The sequence below is a fragment of the Eurytemora carolleeae genome, unplaced genomic scaffold (assembly GCF_000591075.1).
Source record: "Eurytemora carolleeae unplaced genomic scaffold, Eaff_2.0 scaffold2290, whole genome shotgun sequence".
In the NCBI taxonomy this organism is placed as follows: domain Eukaryota; kingdom Metazoa; phylum Arthropoda; class Copepoda; order Calanoida; family Temoridae; genus Eurytemora; species Eurytemora carolleeae.
In genome coordinates this window covers 1-21,028 of record NW_019398189.1, presented here as the reverse complement: position 1 = coordinate 21,028, position 21,028 = coordinate 1, and the positions used below count along the sequence as shown (strand labels likewise).

General features: G+C 31.7%; 2 protein-coding genes across 2 annotated transcripts; one reads left to right on the top strand and one right to left on the bottom strand.

Annotated features, from left to right (window-relative positions):
• Nucleotides 1-155: 155 nt before the first annotated feature.
• LOC111716975 (sialate O-acetylesterase) lies at nucleotides 156-8,498 on the top strand (the record flags this gene model as incomplete). The annotated part of the gene is given in 14 exon segments (XM_023492490.1): nucleotides 156-221; nucleotides 369-449; nucleotides 843-900; nucleotides 1,179-1,291; nucleotides 1,691-1,821; nucleotides 2,540-2,683; nucleotides 3,318-3,400; nucleotides 3,697-3,776; nucleotides 4,313-4,410; nucleotides 4,999-5,119; nucleotides 5,641-5,705; nucleotides 6,414-6,518; nucleotides 6,976-7,028; nucleotides 8,306-8,498. Coding segments are annotated over 14 exon segments (1,308 nt in total), but the record flags the coding sequence as incomplete, so codon positions are not given.
• Nucleotides 8,499-9,374: 876 nt separating this feature from the next.
• LOC111716977 (uncharacterized protein DDB_G0280205) lies at nucleotides 9,375-11,504 on the bottom strand. Its single transcript, XM_023492491.1, has 2 exons — nucleotides 10,802-11,504; nucleotides 9,375-10,213 (listed from the first exon to the last, which is right to left on the bottom strand). The coding sequence occupies exons 1-2, from the start codon at nucleotides 11,463-11,465 to the stop codon at nucleotides 10,053-10,055; spliced, it is 825 nt and encodes a 274-aa protein (XP_023348259.1). The 5' UTR covers nucleotides 11,466-11,504; the 3' UTR covers nucleotides 9,375-10,052.
• Between the last annotated feature and the right edge of the window lie 9,524 nt (nucleotides 11,505-21,028).

The window sequence follows — 21,028 nt, the reverse complement described above, 5'->3', positions numbered from 1 at the left end:
TTATTAGTACTAAAACAGAGTCGGGCCGGCGCCCGTTTTTGGGGTCGTGCGGGTCGTTTTCAGACTCTAAAACAGGGTCGTTTGTTCTATGCGGGTTCCACAGAAAATATAGAAATTTGAAATCATTTTTTTTTTACTTTATCTTTAAATCTAAGGTTGCCGAGGATGTTTGGGAGTTTCTTTTGAGAGGAGAGTCTGAGAACACGATTTGTAGTTTTGAGGTTAAATTATCTTAAATCTATAATTTTACTTTTTTAATTTTATAAATATTCTGTTTCCCGTGCTCATTGGACTATCTAAGGTCATAATTCAAGTTTAAAAGTCGTCTTCCTATTCCAGAGTTTTCTGGTTATCACAGTATTGTTTAGGCATCTGACGGAGAACTAAAATTAGAAAATGTTCTTTACGGAGATATTTGGATTTGTTCAGGACAAGGAAACATGGAGCAAGTAAATAGATACTTTATATTTATTTAATATCTTTAAACAAATTTTGATCTTTGATTCTGAGATTGCAGAGGTCAGAACGTTTGTCCGGCCGGCTAAGATTTGACATCTAGTGTAAGGAAAGCAAAATCAGTTTTAAATACGTTGTACTTTGACTGAAATATTGCCAATTATGAGGCAGAATTAATACCAGTACAGTGCGCGGATAATGTCGGACCAGTGCGAATTTAATAGAGATTTCATAATCCCTGAGATTGCAGTGAACCATGCGGTCGAAACTTTTCAAATGAACTAATTCTCAAAGATCAACTGAATCGTAATTTCATTCATTTATTAATTTCTTATACGGTTTCATTGCTAAAATTGTAATACTAATTTTTTGGAAACTTTTTTTAGAACATGCTGAATATTGAAAATGCTGCAGACGAAATAGATGCTTCTGAAGTTTACACAGGTAGAACAACAAATAATTGACAAAGAAGATTTAAAAAAAAGTTCTTTAAAACATAATACCTGCAATATATAGTAAGATAATAGTCGATACGATAAAAAATACTGTATTTAACAAAACCGGTCCCTCTAAACCTTTTTCTGATCAAGGACGAACACAATATCCTGATTTGTTCAGCTAAAAGTTTGTTTTTTCTTTTGTACGTTCTTACGAAAAGTTTTAAAGCTCCATATAAAAATGAAGAATCACTTAAATGTTTGTCTATAATCCCTTGTATTTAGATAGGATTAGGTATACTATTGTAACAAACCAAGCGCTGGAGGAAACAGATGATAATTATGATCAAACCCATTCTCTTTCTTGGTCTCCAGCAGAGGATCTAGAGAGTCTTCAGGTATATTCTCTTTCTTGGTCTTCAGAAGCAGATCTAGGGAGTCTTCNTCCTTAGTCTCCAGCTGAGGATCTAGGGAGTCTTCAGGTATATTCTCTGCCTTGGTCTCCAGCAGGGATTTAGGGAGTTTTTAGGTATTATACAATATACAAACTCGGCATTTAAAGGGAGCGTTCATGATATTTGGGTGTGAGAGAAGTACCACAATCTGGCATGAAAATCTTTAAAACGTGAGACAGATTTAATCAGAATCAGAACCAAGAAATATGGCTAAAAATATATAAAATTCGAGCAAAAACAGCAAATTTCCAGAATTTTTTCTTTGAAATTAGTGAGGGTTCTCTTTTAAAATCAGGAATCCTTTTCCCTTAACACAGGTTAAAGCTGTTTTTTTTAATGCAGTCCATGTCGGCAATATGCTTCCTGTTTGCTCGGTCTGTTTATGATGTTACTGAGATACCACAAGGTCTTGTCTCTGCGGACTGGGCTGGTACTCCTATCGAGTCTTGGTCTGATCAAGAGACACTGGACGAGTAAGTGCTTTTTTAGAAATATCATGGAACTAAGTTTTTGCCACAAACTCAAATTTTCTAATCCCTTATATCTTTGCATACTGTCGGTGTAAACCTTGGATATTTCAGACTTAGTATTAGCTCTAAAAGAATTCATATTTTGAAATATCTATGACGTTGGGTTGCAAAGATATATGGGCACCATCAGAGTTTGTGGTAAAAAATCAACTTCTTATTATTTGACAAAAGTAAGTCTTTTATCATTAATTGGAAAACAACTGATTACCTCAAATAATTATGATCAAAGTATTCAGAATTTAGGCTTCCCTTACATCTTAAAGAATTTAGGATTTTGTCACGAGCTCTGATCTTTAAGTCCTTTTATCTTTACAACACGATATCTGGGAGATCTTTGATATTTCAAACTATGACTTCTCACGTGGATTTAACGGTTCTGTCAATATTCCAGAAAGCTGTGACTTTCGATCACAATTTGACCCATTAGACATAATTTGTTAGCCTTTTTTTCTTAAATACTTTTTGTTTGCATATGAATTTTGAATGAAAATGTATAAAATAAACAAATCCGTAAAGTAAATGATTGTTGAATTAAAGACCAAAACACGTTTGATTTCAAATAGAAGAAACCAAATGCTTGCTCACTCTGGTTAGTCCGGAGTATTCTGTAAGAAACAAACAATCAAAGTTGGAAATATCAAAGGTTCCTTCTCCATCGTAGATGTGGTATTCCTGCAAGTGTTAACGAAGGTACTCCAGCTTATACCACCTCCTCCCTATGGAACGGAATGATAAATCCTCTGAAACGGAATGCTGTCACCGGATTCCTCTGGTATCAAGGAGAGGCTAATGGAGAACGGAATAGGTAATATTTTTTTTTACTTCATATGAATTTTTGGGTTTTATACATTGGCATAGTTTTTATGGTTTTTGTTTGACTTTTCTGTTTTTTTGCTTTTTACCGTCCAGAATGTTGAGGTTTGTAATCGATTCCGCAGATTTTTATGGATCCTCCTGAAAGCCAATAACCCATAAATGTTGAAAATACCGTGCCTTGTTCCCTCATAGCCATTTTGGACCCCTTCACCTCCTATTTTTTTTGCAACCACGCGTGATTATACTTATCCAGATTAGGCTAGTTTAAGATAGATAGATGGTTACGCAAGGTTGCCAAAAAATGTCAGGAGAGGCCCCGGCATGTAAACATATTTTCTTACAGTTCAATCCAGAACTTTGGACTTGGAGTCATCAAAAAAATAGATAAAATGTTGTTTTCTTAGCCTGCTGATAATAAAATACTGGAGATATTTAGTTTTTTTTACTGAATAATTATATTCTTTAAAACTGTCGCATATTTCATGGCTATTTATTATTACAATTACTGAGATAAAGGTACTAAAATTATAAAACCCTTTGAAAAATTGTCCCAGACGCTTTTTTATAAATTCCTTTGATGTCTCCAAAGTTCTGGGTTAAACCTTTATCTACATTTTACCCAGAGATCTATATAACTGCTCTTTCCCGGCCATGATCTCCGATTGGAGGGAAGAGTTTTCAGCTAATTCAGCAACTTCCCCTGAAGGTAACTAGTTTTATAATCTGGGATAAAACATTGATGACAATTTAAAATTCATGCTGTTTGCATAAAATTTTGTTATTTTTTAATGCATATGGCAGGGTACAGGGCCTTGAAAGGAATTAAAAAATCTGAAATAGGTCATCCCTATGATAATGAATATGAATTAGGCTATTAGTCTATTTGTGCACAGATTTTGAAATTCTTTTTCACCTCCTGGCTCCCCAGAACCAAAGCAAAAAAAGAAAGGGGGTCTAAAATGAGAAGGCTTTAAAAAGTTGGACTTGTGACTTTTTTTCCAGCGCCATTTGGATTTGTCCAGCTTTCTACATGGCGGCCTGACAGTACAGATGCTGGGTTTCCGGTCATAAGATGGCATCAGGTAACAGCTGTCATCAAGCTTTATAGTTTATATGGTTGTTAATGTTCAGAGGTTGAAATTTTCGGACTGAAATCTTTAATGCCTTTAATTAAGATCTACCTTGTACGGAATCTTTTATTTAAAGAGACCCTCCGTGGAGAGATGACAATGGTCGATTTACAACGGTACCATTTATACCTTAATCTGATACAAAATGTGGTTCGTAACGTCGTTCTGATAGTTTCTCCGTTGTTTCTCATAAGCAAGAAATGCGCTAACCACAAATGAAAAAAATACAGTTTAATAAAACGAAGAGTCACTTGAAATTAGAGTTACAGTCCCTTTCAGTTGCAGATTTGTGCCTTTTGAAGGGATTATCAACTCAACAGTTCCAACCTCAGTTCCAATATCATTCTGCATAAATTATTCAACAGTTCCAACCTCAGTTCCAATATCATTCTACATAAATTATTCAACAGTTCCGAGCTTTTTTTAGATCTTTTCTCTCTATGCTTGGCCAAACTTTCAGACCAATCAATAATTTTCTAATATTTTAGACTGCAGATGTTGGGTATGTTCCAAATGATTTGATGAAAAATGTGTTCATGTCTTCACCCCTAGACACATTTGACCCAGCTGGTGGCATTTGTCCCAGGTAAAGTTAGTTTTTGAATAGTTTTTTTTTACAGTTAAACCCTAGATGAGCCATACATCGAAAGAATTCATCAAATGTCGTCTTGACAATTTTTCAATGGGTTTTATACTATTTTACGTAAATCTCAGTATTTTCGAAAATAAATAAATAGCCATGCATATGCAAGAACAGTTTTAAAGAGCTCCATATAATCATCTCATTAAAAAACTAAATATCTGCAACATTCCATTATCAGAAAGTAAAGAATACAACATTTGATGAATTCTTTCGAAGTATGGCTTAATTAGGGTTTAACTGTTTATTTTTTTTCATGTCAAATTTTGGTAGAGTGCAAGAAGGGGAGGGGGTACTGAACCTTGGCAAGGGTTTTACTGTAAAATATTTGCTAAAGTAAAAGCAAAAAATTAAAAATGGGACTTTATCTTTTAAATGAAGAATGACTTCTTAAATATTTTTTTACTTTAAAAGTTAAGATTCATATAATTATAGTACATGATAGCTGGACATATCACCATATATAGCACTGGTCAAAATACATTTAGGGCTGCTTTTTAGATTCAATATTTTAATCATTTTGTGTGTATTTAGATATAAGCAAATTGCTGCTGAAAGATTGGCAATCGCTGGCCTCCATGTTGCCTATGGGTTTACAGATTTCCCAACAAATGGTCCTTTTCCAATCAACATAGGGCTAGCTCAACCTGAAAAAGTATGTACAGGGTGTTCCAAACAAATCTATTGTGGTGGCCAGAGCCTTAATTTGAACCAATATTATAAAGGATTTTTTGGACATTTTTGATGACATTTCTTTAGGAAAAATTAACTTTGCATCAGAGGAATTTCAAACCTTTTTTGTTCAATTTGTCTTACAAAGATTTTCTCAGAGGAAATAGATTAACAAATATCACTGAGTTTTTGGAGAGACAGTTTTTAACTTTAAAAAAACTTTTTGTTATAATTTCTAAAAATTTATGATAGTAAGTTTGCTTTAATTATATATTGTTTGTACACAATACATCAAAACGAAAAATGAAATCGATCAGTTACAAATAATTATTTTGGTCAATATCTTTTTGTAAACAGAGTTAACATTTTGAATTTAAAACCTGCAAACTTTAAGATCACCAATTTGAAAAAAGTCAAACATCTTAGAATCTTGTAAGGCCTGTTAAAAGTATAAAAACTTTAAACATAAAACGATTTGTATCTCAGCTTATATTTTTAATTTAGGAGCCTGGAGATCTTGTTTTTGTTGACTATGATCAGGATTTTCAATATCTTGACGTAGAGATCAGGTGTCTTTCAGCATTTATGAACTTAAAACCATGAATCATGTTTAAAAGTTTTTTTTTTTATAAAAATAGGCAATTCAAAGACAAAGAGAAAATTTTACAAAACCTTCTGTGTGATCTTCAAGAAATGTCTTTTAATAAAATGTCTAATTAAACTATAAAATATGTAAATAAATGACCTCATTTTAATTCCAATTCAAGACCTTTATCTGATTACCATGAGGAAGATTTATTCTTTTTCTATCTTTAAACCTGTTAAATTCTTATCGCTGTTCTAAACTTAAACATCATGAATTATCTGGTTTTGAATTTAGATTAGTTCTTTTTCAATTAGGATCTGGGACAATACGATTATTTGGAAATATCCGAAAGATCCCTTTAAAGGGACTGTAAGCGCAATTTCAAGTGACCCTTCATGCAAAGATAGCGATTCCAGATCTATAAGGGTATCCTTGTAACCTTAAGCTGATCTGGAAGAAACCGTCGTTTTTTCTGACTCGGAAAGTGTTTTTTTCAGCGTATAAGGTTTGACTTCAAAAATGAAGTTAAACCTTATAGAAATCCAACCTACAGAAACAGCTACGTATAGCAACAAGGCGTATTTTCAAGGAGAATAAATAATGTCTAATTTATACTTGATCAGTAAAAGCTTTTAAGGGTACCGTTGTAAATCGGGAATTGCTCACAGTCCTTTTAATTAATAATATTTAGTGGATTCTACTACTGCTCCTCTGAACCTGCTGAGTGTGATGCAGGGAGTAATACCAATAGTTGGATCGAGATCCCTAAAGAGTCTGTTCACCAAATTGGTCAACGGTAAAATCTACCATTTTTACTGTTATTTTATCATTATATACATGCACAAAGATGGCATTCAAAAAGACATTACTACATCAATGTTTAAAAATGAGTTTTAATATTCAAAGGAGCTGAGTTTTTGTTACAAACTCAAATTTTTCTAATCCTCTAATGTTGTAAACCTTTGATATTTGACTTAGACTATCTGATCCAACAGAATTCATAGTTTAAAATATCGAAGGTCTACGACATCGGGTTTCAAAGATATAGTGATTAGAAAATCAAAGTGTATGGTAATAACTCAGTTCCTTTATATCAATTTTTCATTTTAATTGAAATTTTTTTTCAAATGAGCTTAAATCTGCTTAGTTCTGTCTTTCAGGGAAAAATACACCATAAAATTTATATCAACAAATAAAACAAGAATTTTATTTTAAAAATCATTTTCATTAATATATTTAATTATATTCTAAAGGACAATCACAATCGACCTGTCTGGATTCTCGAACGTGTACGAGGGGTCAATTGGTAAAATTTTAAGCTTAGTTTCGAATATACAGAAGGACCCGTCAAACTGTGGAATAGGAAGACGGCTTTTTGACTCAAGTTATGATTTCAAATAGTACATACAATGCACATGAAACACAGCAACTGGTCTATGCAGTGTACACAGACCCATTTGACCGACTTATTAAGTTGATTTTCAAGCTACTCGCAAAATTTTGGCCTTGACAGCATCAAATACACATAAAAAGGCAGAAATGTCGTCTTCATATTACAGAGTTTTATCGGTCTCATACAAGCCATGTTTAGAAATTTCTAATTAATGATATCCGAGGCTATATTAAACAATTACATGAAAAGAGCTGAGAACTCTATAGTCCCGATAGCTTGATCTCCACTTTGGGCACTTTTAATTTGAGGATCACTGCTTAATCTTTATATTAAAGTTAATCCTCCAGGGTAAGATTAAACTTATCTAGTAGTTTAACAAAAAGTCTGATCTCGATATCCACAGTCAGGGGCGGCTTATGATATTTTCCAAGGAGGGGGGGGGGGGGAATTTTCAATATATTCTTAAAAATCAAAATTAAAGGGCTATAAGGTGCCTGCTCTTTCCTTGCGCTGCTAATTTTTCCAGGAGATGGGGGGGGACGTCCCCACGCCCCCGGTTTTCCAGGGAGGAGGACGTCCCTCCAATTTTCTTGGGGGGGGGGCGTCCCCCCTCTCCCCCCATAAGCCGCCTCTGTCCACAATACTCGTGTTCCCACCTCGAAATGGCTTAAACTAATTATTTTTCTATTTTTTTTAGCCACGCAAGAAATTTGAGACGCGGCTCAAAACATGGTTGGTTCCACTTAAAATTGTATTATGTGTTTCGAGATTTGAGCCGGTGTTCAGTTACCGGTTTTTGGCGGTTTAGCGAAGCAGCTTAAATTCTTTAAATTCGGGCTCGGGTTAACGTAACAATATCCTGTCATTTACCTAGCTTTGAGAGCTTTGGAGACTTTAACGGGATTACAATTACTGATCCGCATCATTTTTAAACATTCAAAGTCAATTTAGAGGCTCCACAATAATCTGAGTTAAAAATCCTATTTCAAAACTGCAGGATAGACAAAGTTTGCTTATTATTGCCAAATATATATTTCAAAACTATTAGTAAAATCTTTTTAGGTTTTTAAATTAGCTTTGGATAATTTCTTTGATCAGAGAAAAAAATCGCGCAGTGTCTAAACAAAAGCAAACTTATCAGGAATACAATTTTGCAATTATTTGTCTGTGTTTACAAATTGTTGTTTCAGGATATTTATGGCGAGAAACCCCTGTCAAGGAACTTCTTGGTCTACCCATCTACGCAGCAGACGATTTCAAACTACCCTCCCCACCTTGGAAGATGAAAATTTTGAATTAGATTAATTTCATATATTTAATATTTTTTAATTTTATGATTAATAAATATTTTTCAATTTAAAGAAAACAATGATAACAGGACTCAGGAGCAGAAAGACCAATTTTTTCTAATGAATTCTATCAGTATCTGGACTCTGATGGATTCAAACTTTAATGTAAAAATTGTATTCATAAATGTATTGACGCGCTACTGAAGAAATGCCTAAGCACATTTTCCTTCATTTTTAAATCTACAACTTTTGTCGGAAATCTGTCATTTTCAGCTGCAAGGGCAAGACTGCTTGGTCGATGAGAAAATTACTTTGATTACTAGAAGGGATTAAAAACTTCCAAAAGTTCAGTGATGTTTTTTGTTTAATACTAGGCTTTTAGGGCTTCGCGCCCATCTTCTATTTAAACTTTAAATTGTGGCTTTATCTGTGTGCATCTTCTCTTTGTACAGTTTAAAACAAAAACAAAAAAAGTTTGCGAATTTCATAATATTTTTCCGCACATTTTCAAAATTTTACAAAATAAAATACTTTTTTACACAAATTTTTTTAATTTTGATCATTTATTAACCTTCTTTGAGGTCATGTAAGGTCCCACACAAAATTTGGGCCCGATCGGTTTAACCGTTTTGACGTTTATTGGATACAAATAAACAGACAAGCCAGATTAGCATAAAGATTTGACGAAGAAATTTGTGATTCATTGTTTGAAATAACCACATGTTAATAAATGGTCTTTTTCGACTGATATCTTTTTACACTGCACTGCTGCCGTGTTCATTGAACTTCAATCTAAAAGTCGTATTCCTATCTTAAAGTTTTACGTTCTCACTGAATGAGAAAGAAAAAAACAATAATGTGCAATAATAATATTTTATTGTTGAAAGCACAAATACAAATCACAGTTTTCATTTAAAACCAATTTTTATTAAAAATAAATAAAAAACTCCAATTCAACATTTTTATTTAGTGAGTTTTGTAATAAAAGTTCAAAAAAACCCTTTTCCCTTTCTTTTTAAAATCCGATTAAAAAATTTAAAGATTAGAATATTAGTTCCCACAAATTTGTTGAATTGGTTTATACATGAAACTGGTTTTAATATTGCTTGTGTACCGCTAGCCTCATGTACAATTGTACAGACGCACAGTCTAAATATATAATTTTATGTACATATATATTCAATGAAATGGAAAATTCTCACAAATTTTCGTTGTTATTTTTTGCAAAATTTCTCCAACATGGGTTTTTGACAAATGTTAAAGAAATTTGTAAAATTTTGTTATTTATATTTATATCTGAACTAACACTGGAACAAGATGACTCAATAAACAATGTCACCAAAACAAAACCAAAAAATTCTGAATTTTAGAAATTACAAAAAGTATTCGACTAGTCATCAAAAACAAGCCAACCTACGAAACAGAGAAGGTGTTAAAATAACATTTGCCAGAAAAGAAAAACATCTAATGAAAAATCAGTCTCAAAAAAAAAAAACAAATTTGATTTGAGTTTTAAAAAGATATGTGCAGTAAAATATGTCTCTTTTAGAAAAACTTCAACTATTGTTTTAAATATTTAGCTGGGTTTAGTTGCCATTGCGAAAATGTTTTTATAACTAATAGATCTATCAATCAATCAACTAATCGATCAATCACTGGACTGCTCCTCCCCCTGTGCCCCCCTGGGGGGCGGGGATCGACGAGGATCTCTGGAATGAACACTGGGAGATCTTGATGCACCGAAGTTACCTAATCTTTTTAGTTTACTCAGAGATTTAGATCTAGGTCGACGAGAGGATCGAAACGCATCTGAAAAAAAAAAACAGTTATTTTCGTAATTTAACCAAAAAACTCAAGTTATTTTCGTATTTTAAACAAATAACCCCAGTTATTTTCGTATTTTAAACAAAAAACCCCAGTTATTTTCGTAATTTAAACAAAAAACCCCAGTTATTTTCGTAATTTGAACAAAAAAACCCCCAGTTATTTTCGTAATTTAAACAAAAAAAACCAGTTATTTCGTATTTTAAACAAAAAAACCCCAGTTATTTTCGTATTTTAAACAAAAAACCCCAGTTATTTTCGTAATTTAAACAAAAAACCCAGTTATTTTCGTATTTTAAACAAAAAAAACCAGTTATTTTCGTAAACACATTTAATTTAATAGTCAATAAGGCATAAAATTTAGTGGAACGGCTTTATGATCGACTATATTAGGAAATATGAAGAAAAACTGCATAAATAATGTATCTTAAAACTTACAAATAAAATGGCATTTAGCGCTATTTTAGACAAATTTGAAAATCCCAGGACTGAGATATTCATATCGCGATTGTTTTGATCAAAGACGTTACTTAAACCTCGAGAATTTTGAGAAAATACAAACAAATTAAATACCTGTTATTTTCTTCTGTTCTTTGGTTTTAGGCTTAGTCCCGAGATCTGTATCTGACAAGGATGAGGCCGGTGGCCGGGAGGTTGGGTCTGTAGGCCGTGACGAGGACGGAATAGAGGACAGGGTGGGGAGTCTAGAATGCGAGGCCGTTATCCTTGATATATGAGAGGTAAAACGTGCAAACGCTCCTTTGCGTTGGATCGAAGGACTGGCAGCAGGACTTTGTAGCACTGAGGGATTCAGGGGCGTGGAGGGGTTCAGAGGCCCGGAGGGATTCAGGGGCCCTGAGGGGTTCAGAGGCCCGGAGGGGTTCAGGGGTGCGGAGGGGACTTCGGAGGGTATTCTTCTAGAGACAGGTACAGAAGAGGCTCCATGGATAACCCCAGACTGAGAGGTAGTCCCTAAATTAGAGGAAGGTACTGAGTCGCCCCTAAGACGAGCCTCAAGGGGTCCTGACGGAGGGTGCCCCTGCGCCGGATTACTAGTATGCCCCTGGGAGGGGGTTCGTAAATCTAAAATTGATCCAGCGGGGGCGCCGGCCAGGGGCCCCAGGGTTGAAGTGGTTTCTAGGGGTCGGGGTGAAGGTTCCACAACCCTGTTCCCTGTTCCTCCGACTGCTTGGTTCTCTATATTCTCCGTTCCATCATGAGTAGAGATATATTCCATCCTGGAACACTTGTACGCCTGGAACAAAAGGAACAATAAGATATGGCAGAAAATGGAAAAACAAATCATAAAAGTTAAAACAAAAAATTAAAAAAGTGTTGTTATTTTTTTTTTTTGGAAGGGGGGGGAACTGAATTATTTTTAAATATTGCTGTTTTTTGTGTGATAATTTTGAATTTTTTTTAATCTTTGCAGCGTACAAATTGTAAACTCCTTCGTTAACTTTTATAAAGCAAAAGTTTTGTATATGCTGAAAAATCAAATACAGACTTATTGTAAGTTGTAACATAAGTTAAGTATATGAGCACTTTCAATTTCATTATCCATTACTGTTAAATCGACATTTGCTTGCATTGTATCAAAGTACTTAAGCTAATAAATACTTTTTTAATATAGCTTAGTCCTAACTCTAGCTATAAGCTAGTCTCATGAACTAGAATAAAAAAAATATAATAATAATGAATACAACACCATTTTTCTAAAGTAAAGGTTTAAACTTTTTATAATCAAAGAAAGTAAAATTTAGGAATTTTTCCATTAAAATTTTTCAAAATTAAAAAATTTTGACCCTTTTTATTTGGTTGTATACCTGCTATCAGAGTGTGGTGTAAACTGACTAATTGGAACGGATTAAGAACAAATATATATTATTTACTCCGCCATAATACCTAAAAGATAACAAAAATTAATAATCAAGAAATTTCTTGTCAAATTGTCACGAATTTTCTTGTGGTGAAATCATACGAAAACAAATAAGCCTTGAAAAAAGGGTCAAATATTTCCTTTAGAATATTTAGATTCAGACCTTGTACAAGGTTTCTAAACAGACTGGAGACACGGTGGATTTAGTTCTGATTATTCCGAAAAAATGCTATTTTGAAAGAAATACGAAAAATACACTCAAGAAATATTTGTAAAACTTTTTTTCAGAAATCAATTGGATAAGACCACTTCATAAAATAGGCAATTTTTAGAAAAAATAATTATCTTTGTTTTAAAGTTCAAAAAATTTTCATATTTTGACATGCATAGCGTTTGCTATATACAATATTTTACATTAATTTTAGTTTGTTAACACATTATTATTATTTGTTTAATAATAAATAATATTTAAAATATAGTTTTAATGAAGACATTGTTGTGAAATATTTAATGAATATTTAAAAACTGTTGAATATTTATCAAGCGGATGAATTGTAAATAATTTTAACAAGTTATAAATTAAACAATAAAGTGACAGGTCAAAAATTTTAACAAAGTCATATTTTGCTAATTTTTCTTTGATGTATGAGAATGTGTCAACAACGAATTAATCTAAAAGAAAACCGCGAATATTTCTTAAAAATAAATGAATTAATGATTTTTGATAAAAATTATCTACAAAGAATTTATGAATCAGAGCTAGAGTTTAATATGAGCAGGGAGGGGGGGGCAAAAAAAGTTAAACTGGGACATTTTACTTGTTCTTAGACAAACATTTAGAATTAAAGTTAAATTTAAGTCAAAGGAATTGAGTTTTTGCCACAAACTCAAATCTTCTGATCCCAATATCTTTGCAATCTGATGGTGCAAACCTTTGATATTTCAAACTTAGATTATTTTATCTATAAGTATTAATAGTTTGAAATATCTCATGTCTACGACATTGGGTTACAAAGATATAGAGATTAGAAAATCAGAGTTTGTGGCAAAAACTCAATTCCTTTAGGTCGGATTGAAATCTGTTTTCAATCATAACTCTCATTTTTCAAAGAACTTTTTAAAAAATTAAAAGTTTTGAATTTCTAATATGCAAAGAAAGCAACAAATTTTTTTTAATACTAAGGGTAAAATCAAAACTAGAAGACCTACGACCTTAATTTCGCATAAATGTTTCACTTATAAATAGATTTTAGTATTACAATTAAAACATAAAACATAATGTTTGTAAGTGCAGAAGAAAAAAGTACCCTCTAAATATATTTTTATAAAAAGTACCCTCTAAATATATTTGTATAAAAAGTACTCTCTAAATATATTTGTATAAAAAGTACTCTCTAAATATATTTGTATAAAAAGTACTCTCTAAATATATTTGTATAAAAAGTACTCTCTAAATATATTTGTATAAAAAGTACTCTCTAAATATATTTGTATAAAAAGTACTCTCTAAATATATTTGTATAAAAAGTACTCTCTAAATATATTTGTATAAAAAGTACTCTCTNGGGGGGGGGTCAAAAAATCGTTCTCTAGGAAATTACCGGGATATGAGTCTATGAGTGTTATGTTTGAAAATAGATATATTTCTTATCTCTCCATGGGCCCAGACTAACAGACTCGTGTTTACGCATAAATATATTCAAATAGACGCAAAAAAACGGTAAATTCAAACAGAAAATAATTTAACGTAACACACCTCCCCCCTCTCTTACACATATATATAGTTGCGCGCGCTTTTGCATCAAATTTTAGAATATAAGTTTGTTTTGAACATCATTTTATACACATTATTTTTATGGTATTTAAAGCAAAATTGGACATATAAATAGGTTTTATGATAAAATAGATAAATATAATAATTGATTGTATGAGTATTTTTTCTATATATTTTTTTAATACATTAATATAAGCTACCATTTATACGTATATTTGTATTCATTACTTCAAATCTATTTCTTTTGTACTTTTGAAATTAAGGATGAGGCATTTTTTGAAGGAGGTTGGAGCGGCAAATAATTTCCTTAAAAAGAAGTAAGAAAATGTAAAGATTTAAACAGATCCGTTCCTTAGCAAGATTTAAATAATTTAATAAATTACGTGTATGCCTTGTGTTAACCTTTTCAGTAAAAAAACTAAATCTCTAACAATTATTAAAAAAGTTTAAAACGATGTAACACAAATATATGCAAAACAAACGATATTTGTTTAGTTAAAACATAAAATTTAATTAAAAAATAAAAATGTTTATTACCTGAATAGATTTACATAATTTCACAAGTTTGAACCACCCATATTAAGGGGAGGGGGTTAAATTTAAATCACTATTCAAATACACACACTACATATGTATCGAGCGCTTAGAGAACAACGGAAATTTAGGTTTGGTTTGGAGCGGCCAAACCTTTTCAAATCCTCGTCTCTGATTGGTCGAGGCAGGGAGAATACTTGTCATTTATTGGTGGAAAATAAGCCTAATCTCTACCTGCCTTAGCAACTGTCAAACCCTTCCCATGAAAAACTTCGATTTAAGCTAATTTTTGAGATTTAAACACGTTTCCATTACTCTAATTCAATTGTTTACCTGAAAATAAAACTTTTATACACAAAATTTTATCGCTTTTGAAAAGTTAGCAGTGTAAACGTTGAATTTGAACTCTCATACGGTTAAGATTTCTCTTAATCCGGGGAGAAAGCCAGACTTTTAAAATGTCGGCTTGCTGACAAAAAACTTAAATCTTAAAAAATATTTATTTTATTTCTAATTTGAAATGAAAAATACAAAAATATATTTTTTGTTAATTAACATTATGAAAAAATGAAACAATTCACCGACTTTCTGTTGTTTGGTTGTATTATATAGCATGTAAGCAAGCAACATATATTATGTGAGGGATTTAATTTTGAATTTTGTCCGTTTGTTTCATGTGAACATAAGGTAGAAAACATGAAACTTGTTCTAGGCCAGAGCCAAGCCACAATATATTTTTCATGTAAACCATACCAAACATGACATTCATATCATGGTATTATTAAATAGTTAATTCAACGTTTAAAAGAACAGAAGACAGTTTTGTTGTGGGGGGGGGGTCTGGGGTACATTTTAATCTGATTGAACGTACTTTCTCCATATTTTTAAAAAATGTCGTCATTTCATGTCAACAATTATTAGACTGATATTCAGGGGGGAGCTATGGGGGCTGTGCCCCCCTCGACCAGTAAAATCTATTGATTTCAGGGGGTTTTCAGGCCCCAACGGGTGCTGACCCCCCCTGGAAAGAAAAAAATGTAAGCCCCCTGGAGACCCTGGACTAATTCCTGAATACGCCCCTGCTGATATTGAATAATTGAGACATTTGATTAAAATTGCCAATTTTCCTAATTGATAAATAATTCTGAAATGTATGGTCCAATATTGATACACAACAATTGTGCACGGTAAACTGCAAAATTTTACTTTAAAAGTGATTTAAATTTTATAAGTAACTAGTTTTAAGTTTTAAGTTTGCTATAATGTTGTCTTCTTAGTCTATAGTTTTATAGTTATCACTGTATTTAGACCAATGCTTATTCAATAAGCATAGACCCCCCCTTCCCAGTCTTAGGAATGAAAAAAAACTTAAATTAAATTATTCGTTAAACAAAAACATTTTATCGTAGAAAAATTCTGATTTTCTCTTTGTAATATGGTGTTTTTTTTCTATCAAAAATACGTTCAAAAAGTAAACAGAATGTAATATATGGTATGGAAAAATGCGTTTAAGTTACAAACATGACTCTATATATATAAAGGCGTGTAAAAAATGTTTTAACAAAGAAAGATAGAAAAATTATTTATTCTGAATTTTGTTCAGCATCTTTTTTAGTAAGTTGGATGGATTTAGAGATTCTTGAAAATTAAAGGGGGGGGGGGTCAGTTAAAAAATCTTATTACCACTAATTTTCAAATTTTCTTGGTCTTGATTAATGTATTTTGTTGTTAAGCAAATTAAAGAAATTATAAGCATAATAATATGCAAAACAATTTAGAAAATATTATATATAATTTAGTTCTGTAAAGTTGTATAATTAAAATCATTAAATTCAAATGTGAAAAAATCAACATATATTTATTTCTGAATTAGTAAATTGATTTGATTTGATAACTGAATTTTTAAACATTTCTTAGAAGTGTTTGTGTCTTTTTCATATTCCCTAGAAACCTTCATCTTATCAATAATCTGGAAGATATCGTCTTTCACAGGTTTGTAAGTGTTTAAGTCTTAATCTGATATTTTATATATTATTTTTTTTTGCAGTAGAAATGCGCAAATCCATTATAAGAGAAACCACAATTTAAAATAAGCAGTTTTCTAACTAATAAACATTAATATCTAATTCAGACTTGACTAGACAATGATTTTAAGGGGGTGCCGTTGTAAATCGGGCATTGACATCATAGAGGCCCGTAGAGTTACTTGAAATTATCCTTCAGTTCCCTTTTAATCTATATAATAAAACAAGACATTCGTATATATATATGTTGCCTATAGCCGGCCAAACGGCTGGACCTATTGGGCTGAAACATTCCGTGTACACTCATGGGGGGGGGGGGCCGGGAGGTGTTATAGACTAAAAAAATCGAAATTTTATTCTCAAATTTTTTTCACGGGCAACGCCAGCCCTTCAGCTAGTTATTTCTTAAAAAGAACATTGTTTGGCTGCAGTAGATTAAACATAAATATAAAACAAAAACCATAAAATTTTAACAATAAAAAACACGCTGCAGCACTGGTTGCTGCAGACTATGTGATTTTACATTTATATTTTTAAGATATGTTTTTTTAACTTTCATATTTCAATAACATGGGCTAAACTGTCAATTCTAATGCAAAGTATAAAAAAATTGTTTCAACTTTTGAATCTTTCATTACAATGTAGGGTTTATATTTTCAAGGTAAAATGTTTTCGATGGTCGGTGGAACTGGAACATACAAAACATTTTCCATAAAAATTCATTTATTTTCCCAATTCAGCGAATAAACCCTTAAAAATGACTGTTAAATATTTTTGAAACTTAAACAATAAATTAAACCATGTGTCCCTTCATTTTTCACTGAGTCACTGATATCTTATAATTAAACCATGTGTCCTTTCATTTTTCACTGAGTTACTGATATCTTANTTAAACAATAAATTAAACCATGTGTCCTTTCATTTTTCACTGAGTCACTGATATCTTATAATTAAACCATGTGTCCTTTCATTTTTTCACTGAGTTACTGATATCTTATAATTAAACCATGTGTCTTTTCATTTTTCACTGAGTCACTGATATCTTATAATTAAACCATGTTTCCTTTCATTTTTTCACTGAGTCACTGATATCTTATAATTAAACCATGTGTCCTTTCATTTTTTCACTGAGTCACTGATATCTTATAATGAAACCATGTGTCCTTTCATTTTTTCACTGAGTCACTGATATCTTATAATTAAACCAAGTGTCCTTTCATTTTTCACTGAGTCACTGATATCTTATAATTCAAATTGACGTTTATGTTTTATTGCTATTATGAAAAAACTGAAAAGTCAGTGTGTTAACCAAAACAAATAATCTTACTCCGCTACAAGGTCGTCTTTGACCAAGATTTTCCCCGGTGGCCAAACCAAACATTTCATACCTCCGACAGATCTGTAAACACCCTCACCTGCAGTGCTCATGCTTCAAATTTAGTTTTAAAAAATCTTAAAATTCGTTATTTATAAATCTTTGAAACCAATTGTCATTTTATTTCAGAAGATAAAAACGTTGTTTTATCACTGTTCCATAGCCCGCTTATCACAAATTACCCTCCGCTAGTAAGATCATTTTCACAATAATAAAACTTATTATCACAGACATAATATTCGTACCCTGAAATAATTATTGTTAATTACATTTATGTTATGATATTATCGTCTATGGGATAGACCGAGGATAAGTGGGAAGCCTATGAACCATCGCCAATTTGAGAACATTAGTTGACCAGGACCGTTGCTTGGGAAATAAATACCCTCCTTTCCCCCGGGAAATAGACTCTGTCAGTTCTCACTGCACATTTAGAGACCCCCCCCCCTTTTGAACTCAACACAGTGGTTTCTCTGTAAAAGAAATAGAGCTTGAAGAACTGAGTTAAAAATTTTATTTTATGCGTGTCATTTGAAACTTTTTATCTTATTTTTTATGTTAAAGAGGCGTATTGCATGTAGGATATAAACATGCAGATATATAAAATGTTATCTGATATGACATAATACAACTTTTTTTTAGATTTTCTTAAACTAATATTTAGATAAAATAGATCATCAATTTATCTTCCAAGTAAATTCTTTTAGCTTCATTAATTTTTATTATATTCTTTCACGTTAGTCTCTCTATTTTCCTAATCAAGTTTTCATTATTATTTTTTTTTCATTATCAATCCCTTTGGTCTTATCACCATTGATTCTTATTAACATTGATTAATTCAAGGTATAATGCAAGGAAAGTTATTTCAGAGGTGTACACATTTTTTGTACTGCAGTGTACTGTCTTTGGGCGGAAAAGTAAACACAAGACGGATGTCACAGCCTGACATGGAATCCATTTTCACAAAAATAATCTATGAAATATTCTGGTCATTGGAAACTATTATGTGAATTATCAAAATTATTAAAATTAAATGCTTTTAACCTCCTCGGATACTAAACGAACATTGATGCATCTATTCTTGTTTACAAATTCCGCCCAGGGAGATCTGGTTTCAATATGTACGCAGAGTATACGCAACTGCAATTAACTTTCCTTGCATTAGTACCTTGGATTGATTTATGTCAATTACATTGGTTGTATTCAATTGGTGTCTTATTAACATTTTTCTTCTTATTCCTTTTGAATACTTTCTTGAGTTGATATTTTCTGCACTCTAAGTTACTTTGCCCAATTCCATTGATCGAACCCACTTTTCTCCACTTTGAACTTTGAACTTTTTTCTTTTGATTAAAAATCCCTAAACAGTTTTATTTAGCATTCTTAACAACTATTTACATTTACTTCTTATCTACTTTTCTTCAGTTTGGGATTTTTTCTTCTCTTCTATCAATCTATCAACTTTTTTTTTCTTTTTCTTGGAATTCAATTCCTTTAAATGTGATTTCCTGCATTTTTAACCACTTTGTTCCTCGATACCCATGTTGGTGTGTTATTCACTTTCACAATATCCCAGCCTTCTATCAGAATCCCTTATCTTCTTTTTTAAAATTCAATTCCATTGATGTCATGTATTTCCTATTATTCTTTTCAGATAAAATTCAGTTTATCTTGGACTTTCATATTTGCATCTGTTTTCTGCTGATTATATTTCCTTAAATAATTATTATTTTCTTTATTCTTGATCATATTGGTTTCTCTACAGTGAGAACCAGAAAATACTGGAATAGGAAGACGACATTCTAGCATTAAAGGGGGTGTTCGCGAAAAATGAAAGGGGGTATAGGCTTAATGCGATAAAAAAGCGCTTTTTATCGCTACTAATCTTACTTCTATCTGTTGCGTCTATAAGGAGAAAATTGTTAAAGACGTCTCACACCGAATAACTTAGCGGCCATACAAATTGAGAAAATTGCAACATACTACTTAGACCGTAAAAAAATCAATTTAATTTCAAACAAATCATTTAGATATTACAACCTATAGTCATCGATTATCTTTCGCCACATTTTTATATAGTTTATATTTTATAATATTTTATTTTTTTAGAAAACGTTTTCAACCGATTTCGAAAATTGTGAGTGGTGTGCGGCATTCTTAGGTAGTTGCGCAAGCGACAAGAGAAACAAACAAATTAATTAAAAAACATTATAAAATATAAACTATATACAAATGTGGCTAAAGATAATCGATGACTGTAGGTTGTAATATCTGAATGATTTGTTTGAAATTAAATTGATTTTTTTACGGTCTATGTCGTGTTGCAATTTTCTCAATTTGTATGGTCGCTAAGTTATTCGGTGTGAGACGTCTTTAACAATTTTCTCCTTATAGACGCAACAGATAGAAGTAAGATCAGTAGCGATCAAAAGCGCTTTTTTATCGCACTTAGCCTAAAACCCCTTTCATTTTTCGCGAACACTCCCTTTAAGTAATTTGATTTTGTTACAAAGATTAATTGTTATGATCCAAATGTTTTAGATCACATCCCAGAACCTTTCCTATATAGATGTATTTTCTAATTTGAATTAAAATTGTTTTTTTTTTCTTCTAAAAACCAATCTGCAAACACGTAACGTTATAACATATGCAAAACTTGTCACATATTTTTATATGTAATAACTCATATGGTCGGATTTCAAATAAATATACAGATTTAAAAAAAGATGTTGTTACAAAGCAAAAAGTTTCACTAGTAACTTATTTAATCACTTATTCAGTTAAATTGGACTGTTTACACTGCACAGTAACGTTTCATGTTACTTGAACTGTTATAGTCATAACTTGAGTCTAAAAGTCGTCTTCCTATTCCACAGTTTTCTTGTTCTCACTGTATTCCAATTTCTCTCTTCTTCATTTTAGTTTTCTTATTCCTTTTATTCTCTTATTCCTTTTATTCTTTTATTCCTTTATTCTTTTATTCCTTTATTCTCTTATTCCTTTTATTCTTTTATTCCTTTATTCTCTTATTCCCTTATTTCTTTATCCTCTTATTCCTTTTATTCTTTTTTTCTCTTATTCCCTTTATTCTCTTATTCCTTTTATTCTCTTATTCCATTATTCTCTTATTCCTTTATTCTCTTATTCCTTTTATTCTCTTATTCCTTTATTCTCTTATTCCTTTATTCTCTTATTCCCTTTATTCTTTTATTCC